Source organism: Ornithodoros turicata, chromosome 2 (assembly GCF_037126465.1).
Source record: "Ornithodoros turicata isolate Travis chromosome 2, ASM3712646v1, whole genome shotgun sequence".
NCBI lineage: Eukaryota > Metazoa > Arthropoda > Arachnida > Ixodida > Argasidae > Ornithodoros > Ornithodoros turicata.
Genome location: NC_088202.1, coordinates 140218060 through 140228758, shown reverse-complemented (window position 1 = coordinate 140228758; position 10699 = coordinate 140218060). Strand labels below are relative to the sequence as shown.

General features: G+C 44.3%; 2 protein-coding genes across 2 annotated transcripts; both read right to left on the bottom strand.

Moving 5' to 3' along the window:
- Window positions 1-3409: 3409 nt before the first annotated feature.
- LOC135385092 (neprilysin-1-like) lies at window positions 3410-4384 on the bottom strand. The gene has a single exon (XM_064614267.1). The coding sequence runs from the start codon at window positions 4382-4384 to the stop codon at window positions 3410-3412; it is 975 nt and encodes a 324-aa protein (XP_064470337.1).
- Window positions 4385-4448: 64 nt separating this feature from the next.
- Window positions 4449-8755, bottom strand: LOC135385091 (uncharacterized). The gene is made up of 2 exons (XM_064614266.1): window positions 8561-8755; window positions 4449-5286 (listed from the first exon to the last, which is right to left on the bottom strand). The coding sequence occupies exons 1-2, from the start codon at window positions 8737-8739 to the stop codon at window positions 4449-4451; spliced, it is 1017 nt and encodes a 338-aa protein (XP_064470336.1). The 5' UTR covers window positions 8740-8755.
- Between the last annotated feature and the right edge of the window lie 1944 nt (window positions 8756-10699).

Genomic DNA, 10699 nt, shown 5'->3' with positions numbered 1-10699 from the left:
AAGATAACTAATAGGTGCAACTTCGATGTGGTGAAAAAAAGCCTAAAAGTGGTGTTATAGGCACTGTAAGCTAGCTCGTTAGCTATGTGTCCGCTTAGTACAGTACTTGGGGTAAAAAGTACAGAAATTGGGGAAGGCAAAATGAGCTAGATTCGCCGTTGCTTTCCTTGAAATGGTACATGAACTATACATCAATTATCTCCATGTGTTGTTGCCAGGGTTATTAAAAGCAGTGTGAATAACCTGGTACATCGTATTGATTGAGACGACATGTACATGGGCGTTTCCAGGATTTTTTTCCAAGGGGGACAAACGTGCAACGTGTACATTGAACGTCCTCATCTGTCTTAACACAGGAAACATAAGCACGTTTAACTTTGATAAGTTGATAACTAAATTAGTTTACCCTAACCCATACGCTTTACCTTCGTCAACGTCCCTTGAGTGATCAAGACTACAGATGGAGGATTAAGAAGAAGACGAAGAAGAATACAAAACTATAACAAAACGGAGGGACCTGCACGGGTCATTCCACGCCAAACGACCCGAAGGTTACGCTCGACCATCATCGATTTTATTTTAGAAAATCACACTTAATTGATTAGCACGAGAAAACACTGTGCTGAATGTTTCAGTCGCATGAAAAAAATTATTTGTCTAAGAATGGTACATTTAAAAGAATCGGAATTGCCTCTGACCAGCCATGTACGAAACAAATATAGTAGCGAAAAAATCAGGATGAGATCTCAATATGTTTGCGCTCCGGCAACGAAGAAGAGTTGGTCTACGTGTCTGAAAACTCAAAATGTTCTCATGACTTACCGTATGTTATGCCACGGGTGTGTGAAAGGGGAATCGAACCTCAACCTCTGCTATTTTTTTTCACGCCACACTTCGGGCGACGGTGGTAAAAAACAATATTTTAATCTACGAGGTATCGAACAGATGAATTAGCTTCGAAATTTTCGTTCACAGGCAACGACGATAAACGGGTAAAAAAAAAATACGCGAACTCAGGCCGAACTCGAAAAAATGACAAATTCACCCTCAAATATAAAAAAAAAATTGTGGACAACAGAAATATATGCGACAAATGTTGGAATATACAATCATGTCCATTGAGTTTCTTACAGACCTTATCGATTTGCGTGTGCCTTTTCATATTATAATCTAGGTACAGGCCTTAGTACAATTACAGAAACCACGGTGCATTTTTATGGGTACTTCATAAAATATCTTTCCCGGATGTCTAAAGACCACCACCTTAGTTTTATACTATCAATATCGATGTCACCAACAATAAACACAGTACGTTGTCTGTTATGTTCAAGCCACTGAGAAAGCTCAAAAATGAAGTCCTGAGTGGAGGACTGTCGAGATCTGTATATTGCAAGCACAGTTAGCGATCACCAGCTCCCGTGGCTCAGTGGTTAGCGTGCTGGCCATGTCACGTCGAGACTGGGAGGTACCCGGGTTCGAATCCCGGTGCCGGCTGTGCTGTCTGGGGTTTTTCCTGGGTTTTCCTCAGACGCTTTAAGACATATGTCGGCACAGTTCCCTTAGAAGTCGGCCCAGGACGCACATTCCCCCAGGGCGTCTGTCGTGACGTTGCCCACATACGTGAGGCCGACAACGGCAAGCCCTATCGCCATCACCACCACCAACAGTTAGCGATTTTCGGTCTTGTTTTAGGTCCATTAATACAGCTTCAGCGCATGAAAAGGCATCATGCTTTACCGTGATATTCCATTTATTTATTTATCAGTACCAAAACTCCTCCACCTCGTCAATCTATTCAATTATACCAAATAGGTTTGAAATTCTCACTTCCTCATCACAAGCATTCGTTTCAGTATGTACCAGCACATCAATGTCATTTAAGAAGTCTTTTAATAACGCTATTAGTTCATCCCAGTGCAATCTTATACTTCGAACATTGGTCCGTACAACGGTAATACAGGATGCTTAATCTTGATTGACCACAATATTAGACCACCATTCACTCATAGATGAAGTTGCACGAGAGCAGAATAGATAGTTGGACGAGAATTCCCGAACGATATCAATAAATCACAGACACTAAGGGTGTCGCAACACAAGCATTATTACGAGGACATTAAACGCAATTATACAGGGTGTTCAAAATTAAGCTTTCACGAGCGCTACGCAAACACGGCGATGACAGGAAACCGGATGATAACTTTACGCTACTTGTGTAAGAAACAGGTGCTGCTAATTATGTAGCACCTGTTTCTTACTCAAGGAACAGAAAAATAGCAGCCAGTTTTCTTTTGTTCGCCTATTTATAAAGTGCTAGTGAAAGCTTAATTTTGAACACCCTGTATATAAAGGCCCACTCGCGTGAGGCGTTTTCTCCAGACGCGGCATTTGGCGAGCACCAGCCAGAGCGGCGTCGAACAATAGAAATTCGGCGCAGCTCCCAGAGTTCGAGGTCAGCATATAATTGTAATGGTAATGGCACCGTGGCGTTACACGTAAGCTTTATCTGCGCAGTGTGGCGACATGTTCCACGTGCTGCATGGTAGGACCGCGGATAATTTGGATCTCCTGGGTTCTTCTGACGTGCGCCAGAATATTCTCGGCGCTTGGCGCCGGAAGACAGAGCAAGACAGATATCCCACATTGGGCACGCTCAGCTTTAGCACTGGGAACGAGGCTTAGACGGAAGTGCAGCTGATGCAGAAACGATTGTTTCGCCTGCCGCAAGGCTTCTGCCATGGCGCGCCGTCCTAAACACCGGCTTCGCGGTTTGTTAGTCAAATCAACCTAAGCCCAGGAGTGTGGGGGGGGGGGGGGCAATATGGGAACTGTTCACGGGAACTGGTTCATCCAGTCGCGCCAACTTAACGTATAGGAGGCCCCATAGATGGCCCCACGCAGAACTGGTGAGATTGTTCGGGTGGATTGGATCCCCTTTGGCATGGGGTCAAAAGAATGTGGAAGTTGTGGATTGTGAAATAATGACTAAGCACCTTCGTCAGAGACCTTTTCACTATTTTTTCTGAACTGCATAACGATAGGGCGAGAATATTTCGAACGGTTGCCCCTGGTAGGCTCCCTGATAACCAGGCTTTCGAGCATCCCTAAATGATTATTTTACTTCCTTCCTTCCTTACTTCCTACTTTGCCAGTAAGGTAGCCCTTGAAAGCCGTTGTACCGACGCCCCTATCTCGACATTCATCAGTGACGTGGCCGAGCTCTGATGGGTGATGTGAAAAGCCTTTCGAAATTCCACAGAAAAATTTTTGCTAATTTATACTTCGGCTTCTACTGCACCCTCGTGCAGTCCCATCTTGGGCTCCAGTCGCTGGAATCCCGTTAAAACTTCCTAAATTGGGCTGTTACAAAGAAATTCGCAGTAGAACACACAACATGTGTCGAAATCTTTTATAACATACGACAGTTCCTCGCGTACCAGCTTGGTTCTTCGGAGCAGTTAAACGATCTCAAAAACGCAGTCGAATCCAAAGCCGCGTTGCAGACCTGTATACCGAACTCTCCTCGCGAACAAAGAGGCCTGCACGCGGATAGGAAAAATATCTGCTCCCCGGTATACATGTTTAAGGTATCCAGTCTAGAGTTCAATGCCTTATTCTTTTGCGCAAAGAGGGCTGTCTTGAATGCATCGTACGAGGTCTCGAATCCAAACAGATTGGTCATTCTCCTATCACCGTAAGATTTGCACTTGTGGGACACAGGCGGCTCCCACCAGTCTCTCTTCTGGCCTTCGTCATCGATCTGACGGCCGAGCGAATCCATAGATTTGCTCAAGAACACTGCATATAATGTCCCCAAATAACCGTAACTCATCGCCATGTTCCCATGGCGATAGTAAAGAGGGGATATAAGTTCAGCCATAGACAGTTTAAGGATATTAAAATAATAGAGGTAAACTACGGGGCCTAGCACCTTGTCGCTCATGGTCTTCCGGTACAAGTTCAGATAATCCTCGTGACCCCGAAGTTTGCCTACGTCCGTCATAGCCCGAACCCAGTCCTCGAAGAAAGTTCCGTTCGCTTGGTCGAAACTCGAGTACACGACGTCGAGGTCTTGTTCGCTGAAGAAGGTTTCAGTCGGCCAAAGAACACGCTTCATTTTTCGGAGTTTTGCGCTAGCTGTCTGCTTCGTGGCATTGCTGATGATGGTAGATCGATCGAGCTTCTCTTGAATCGTACTAACAATATTGTCCAGGACAGCGTTCACCTTATCCCTCTCGCTTTTTGGAAAGTTCTTGTATATGAACGGCGCCCAAGGCAAAATTCCGAACGCGTCCTCGATGTGTCGCAGACAGAAAGCAGGTGCGCGTTGCTGAGCTTGCCTCTTGCTTCCCCACGTGGCTACGTCGAAGTTAGTTGACGCCATCCAGGCGTATTCTTGCACGAATATCCAACCGAGTAGCACGAGGAGCCGATCGTTGGGCACGATCTCAAGTATTCTGCCGAGCATGTGTAGCACTGGAAGGCTGTGGACTAACACCGTCGGTGGTAAGATGTAATTCAGGTGGCAAGTTCCTGTTGATGAAAGTGACCCATTCCTCGGTAGTGATGCCTCTTGTGTAATTCTGGAGGAGCCGAAGACCGAAGAAATGCTCTGAAAACGGTGACTTCCTTCCGCTTTCCACAAGCCCCATGACGTTCAGTTCATCCTTTTGCAGCTGATGGACGTAGCTGTCACTGAAGTTCTCGCTGTGTCCTAAGGCATGGGCGAACTGCCGCACCCTTGCAGCGAACTGCGATACCGTGCCGGCCTCACCATTACGGAGTTGCTTCCATGATTGCACCTCCATGGCTCTCCATATGACTAGAACGGGCTCTTTGTTATTTGTTGATGGAATCACTTTGATACTAAACAGGAAAGAGATCCTCCAGCGGATGAGAAGCTGCAAATGGACGTCCAGAGCATTGGCTTCACGAAATGGTTCTTCGGGCCATGGGATTCTCATGTCTGTGGTGAATCGCTTGAAAGCGTCCAGGTCGTCCTTCCTGTGAATGCACGATTGGAACACTGTGAAGGCCCTGGCTACAGCTTTGCTCTGCAAGTCCAATTTCCCAGAGGTAAGGGTGTGGAGGATGTTGTCGGAGAGCATGGCCTCAATGTCTTTGGGGTCCTTGTAGCTGTAGTCTCTGTACCAGAAAGCGCAGACGTAGTTGTAGAGGTTCTTGCAGGGATTGACGTTGCTGTTGATGGAGACCTTAAGGTGGGAAGCGTGCTCCAGGCAGTCGCGGCTTCGGCAAACGGGGTCCTGGGCCAATTTTGCGGCGTACCTGGAAATGGAGCAATTTAATAACAAAGAGAACAAGCCAACCAGTATATATTTGTATTTTGGACGTATGCTCCGCAACAAAGTAGGTTTCCTAGCACACACGCACACACAAAACGAACATTATTTAATATATGATGAACAGGTATGTGTTATGGGCTTAACCATGTCGTCGACGACAGTAATGCGTGTTAGAGAACCGGGATTTCGATACGTATAACATAAGGTCTAGTAGCCACATGTGAAAATAGTTCCATGGTAAGGTACTATTGCAAATTAGGCTCTCAACTCCTGGAGAGCAGGACAGACAGGTGAAAAATTTAGTGGTGCTTGGCGGGTTTCAAGCAGAGATGGAAGCCACAGTAGATCTACTGTATGGTAGTTATGATTAGTTAGAAGCTATTTGAGGTCATCATCCGAGGCCCGTTGTCCGGACAATAAATCATTGACCATGACCGCAGTCACTGAAGCTGACAGTCACCATATGGCGCACCTCTACCCTGTACGCAGAGCCATAGGGACCATAGGAGCCATAGGGGCGAGAGGGGCAGCCGTCCCGGGCGCCGAACACCTTGCTCTAGAAGGTTGGTTGGACACAGAGTTGTACGTAACGCGTTACTAGTAATTGCGTTACTAGTAATCAATTACTTTTTCAGTAATTTTTTAACGTAATCAATTAAGTTTGTGAGCAAGTAATTTTCCAAGTAATCTGATTACAATTTTCGGTAATCAATTACTGAGTAATCGATTACTTTTTTAACTTTCTGTCAACAAGGCAACCCTATTCCGAGCCAATCTGTACTTCTGTTCCACCACGAGTTCGACTGAAGCAATGACGCAGAGGTCACTGTGACGGCAGTCTCTAGTCCACACGTGTTCCATGCACACCACAGTAATATGATAATCCCTTACAACCGCGACCTACTGGAGCAACAGTGAAATAGGTGACTGTATTGATACATTGTGCGGGCTGAATATAGCAATAGTAACAAAACGACGCCCATGTTTCGACGTGGATGTTTCGATGTTGTTTAAGTGTGTATATAAATCTACAATAAACGCGTGTATGTGTTTTGTATGTTGCTTTCAAATGTATTTGTGAATTTCACTTATCATGTACGTTGGTGTCTCATATTAGAACTTGCAGCAAGAGCTGCATGGTTGCATTCACCGCAAGCTTGTTGACTTTGGTATGGCTCACAATTTAAAAGTAATGGTAAAAGTAACTCGTTACATTTTTAATCGGTAACGTATTACATTTGTGATGAAGTAATTTGTAACGGTAAAGAATTACTTTTCGCGCAGTATTAACAGTAACTGTAATCAATTACTTTTTTCGAGTAACGTGTACAACTCTGGTTGGACAGGATAAAGCGGAAACGAAGAAAATTTGAATTTACGTTCTCGGCAGTGCAAATGAGGGTTTTGATTTCTTTGTTTACAGTGCTACCGACGGCAGTGGGAGAAGGGAGGGGCACTGCAGATTTACTCTGCCTTGGGCGCGAACTTTCCCTCGCTACGGCTCTGCGTGTACGTCACTCCAAGAACCTAGTTAAGCCACATGCGATATGCCTAACGCTTTAGTCCTGACGAAGACAGTGGCACTGTCGAAACGTCGATTGCTCTTTTAAAGGTTTCATAGTTCATTATCTTTGTGTTACATTACCCGCTAAATAAAGTAGCTTTTGTTAACTTTTCTGAAAATCTGTCGTTTACATCTTATTATTTTACTTTTATGCAGTATCATACATATATACACGTATATACAGGGTGTTTAAAAAAACCTGTCATTATCGGACTTGATAAAAAAACGGGGCAACGGAAAAATATGCGGTCAACGGCGTTTGTGTGGCAAATAATTTGCCACATCGCAAAAATATTTTCATTTCATTTTAATTAAAAGAAATTGAATTTCATTAATTGAACTCCAAAGTTTGCCAAGTCAACGTAACATTTTTTGTTGCGTTTTTTTATTACAGAATTAGAGAGCCTGTAACGAACTTTATTCAGATCTAGCAAGAAATCCGCTCGAGAATGCGGATGGAAGTGCCCAAAAAAGCTCCAGAAATTGAGGCTTGAAAGTTTCGGGTATTGAACGGCGCACCAAATCAGTTGGAAAGATGCGCGGAGAGGAGGACATGCTCCTGCCCCCATGAAAGACGCAAGGTCGAAAAAAAGAGGGCAGAAAATAAAAAGAGGCTGAATCGTTTTTTCTTTTCTTTTTTTTGACGCTTATCAACCTATGGTGGAATGTGAACACGCTTGTTATCGGCGCAGCTTGTGCTTCACGCTGGTCCAGTGATAAACTGTTCTAGCTTCATGGGCGCATGAGCATGGCCTCCTATCCGCGCATCTTTACGACTGATTTGGTGCGCCGTTGAATACCCGAGACTTTCAATCCTCATTTTAGGGACTTTTTTTTTTTTGCAGTCCCATTTGCAATATCGAGCGGATTTCTTGGTGGATTCGACTAAGTTCACTACGGGCTCTCTAATTCTGTAAAAAAAAAAAGAAAAAGAAAACGCTAGATTGACTTGGGAAATTTTGGACTTCAATTAATGAAATTCAATTTCTTTTAATTAAACTGAAATGAAAATATTTTTGCAAGGTGGCAAATTCAGTTGCAACACAAATGCCCGGTTGACCGCATATTTTTCCATTGCCCCCCTTTTTTTTTATAAAGTCCGATGACACGTTTTTTGAAACACCCCGTATATATCTATATATAGGTTGAGGTAAAAAGATTATCAAACGGTCACGAAGTTTTACGGAAGTTGAAGAAAAAGTCACGGAAACAGATTTTACGGAAGTTACGGACTGGGGATTAGTTACAAGTTGGGGATTATTTCCTAACAGACGTCGCCCCGAACCGTCCTACCAGAATTTCGCTTGCAAGTTAAAAATATTTAGCGTTCCATGTAACATGTATAACTTGTGCTGCTGGGATTACAAGCAAACAGCTCTTAAACCACGCCGCCAACATAATCTGCCTGCTTTACGGTACCTTGTTATACTACTGACCCTAGTTGTACCACCTGTCAGGGAGCACTCAGTAGTTGTACTTACATTACTAAGAATGTAACTATTACCCACCTCGGTTTAGAAGCAGCACTAATAATTGTCAATGTTCGAACGTATACTCCTCACGGGCATGCACATAGAGGGTAACTTAGATAACATATCTCGAAGTTACGCCCCCTCCAATGTTCGTGCGAGTACCGATAACTTGAACATCCATCCTATGACGTGGACATTGTGATACAAAGGAGAGAGCGTACTCTGCCTTTCGCATGGTGACAAGTGCAAAGCCAGCGCTGACAACGACCAAGACCACAATGATGATAAGGCACACGAAAGGGTTGATGTGGGTCTTGGTCGGCCGGTTATCTGTCGAAGGCGATGTGGTCCTCTCCGGTGATGGCGTCCAGCTTCGAGGGTCAGGCGTAGGACTGCTCATGGTTCTGTTAGGCTCTTCCCGTTGCTCTCGTATAGTCGAACAAACAAACAATTTTGCTTCTGACCTCGTGCCCCGCGACACGGGGCATGCTTTCTTCTTTGATTTGAATGACAGTTGCCGTGTCACCACGAACGAGAACAGGAGAAGCAAATTTCGCGGAAAGTACACTACAACGATACACTGTAAATAAAGTTTCCAATGTTCGGTATTTTTTCCCGCAAAATCCTGGAATTGTTTGTGGGTATCTATTCGGTTGTGATAAGTTGGGAAATCTGATATTTCGGCGGTAGTGTATGGACTGAAAACAAAAAGTTTAAAGGAGGTAAGAAGAACTTCTATCTGCATGTATTTAGTTACGGGTTTAATAGATGTAATATTGTTCTTATACGCTTCGTAATTATATTTCCAATCTATTGTTCAATTCTTCTCCTTCATAGCTTGTGCAGCGTTAATACAAAAACACACTCTCTTTCGTATTCGGGCGAGTACAGGCACCGCCGTCCAGATACCTCTATCCATCGTTACGTCATCTGAAGTATTGTAGCACCCAATCAGAAGCCAACGCGGAGGTACACATAGCATTCTGCTTTACCCTTTTCAAGATGACGGTGGACGGTGGTGGTGATAGGGCTTGCCGTTGTCGGCCTCACGTATGTGGGCAACGTCACGATGACGCCTTCAAGATGAACTTCACTACATGGCACGCTCCCAGCCAACCATCATCCCGAATGACAACGTTTTTGTCTCCGATTTCTTGAAAACGGGAGGCGTAGTCCATTTTGTAGCCGCGCGTAATGGCTACATAATAAACTTCGCTTCTCGTTATCAACAAACCATGGGCGAGAACATTGTCATTCGGGAAGATGGTTGGCCAGGAGCATGCTATGTGCTGAAGATAAGCACCACTCAAATTCACCTATAGAAAAGGTGTCACAGACAACACGTTGAAATCGCCGTTTGGATCCAACACAGTCGGCGGGCTCGCTTGGTACAGTTCGTAGCTCCTCTAAAACGTTTCAAAGGAATTAACTCACAGGGACAGTTGGAACAGTGAGTAGGAAGCAAAGGACAGAGCTAGCCCTTTCAGCCCCGAATTTTTATTTTTATTCTGCTATTTTAAAGCAACTTTTCGCAGCTGCTGCCCGTCTAAATAACACATTTACATCGAAAACATAATCGATGGAGGTATTTCGCGAAATGACAAGGTGTGGTCAAGCTCGGACATCAGGGCTCAAGAGGTGTTCGGTGCGAGCCGTAGTAAACGAAGGGAAATGCGTCCAAGGCATGAAGAAAAATTGGAAAAATGCTTTTATTGGGCCTAACAAGCACGTGATAGCACTACGAAGGAAGACAGTATGTCAACGACGCAGGTGAAATGCTTTGAAGGAGGTTCTCCAGAATACCCGCAGCCTCGGAAATTTGAATATACCCATTGCCAGATGGATTGATGCAGGCTTCCTCATTTCGTCTTCATCTGCACCTCAATAAAGCAAACTAAAATGAACTGAAGAACTAAACTAAAATGAACTATCAAACTGGAGCATCTAAGTAAGTAGTATACAGTAAATAGAAGAAGTATACGCTTATGGTGACCTGGAACCTGCAAGCGTGAGTAACGTTCCTGGAAACCATGTTCATATTAGCTGTTCACACAAATCACGTACCTATATATATATATATATATTTGTGTGTGTATTTTGAATAAACATTGTCTCTTGTATGCATGTATCCCTGGAGTCTTCAAAATAGACTTCAGAACGTAGAGGGATTAAGTTTTGTCACGGTCTCAATTGTCTTTTTCTTTCAGGAAGGGGGAAAGAACCGAAAGAAGAAAAACAAAAAGGGGGGGGGGGGCTGGAGGTGGGGCGGTACCGTAAACCGAAACCGAAACGTAACGGAAACGAAAGGCAACAATGGCGGTAACCGAAACTGAAACATAAACAAATGAGGGCCCTTAAAC

Coding starts and splice junctions, on each gene's coding strand:
- LOC135385091 (XM_064614266.1), bottom strand. CDS start 8,739: ATGAGCAGTCCTACGCCTGACCCTCGAAGCTGGACGCCATCACCGGAG. Junction 5,287..8,560: donor GTCACCATGCGAAAGGCAGA/GTACGCTCTCTC, acceptor CTCCATTTCCAG/GTACGCCGCAAAATTGGCCC.
- LOC135385092 (XM_064614267.1), bottom strand. CDS start 4,384: ATGGCGTCAACTAACTTCGACGTAGCCACGTGGGGAAGCAAGAGGCAA.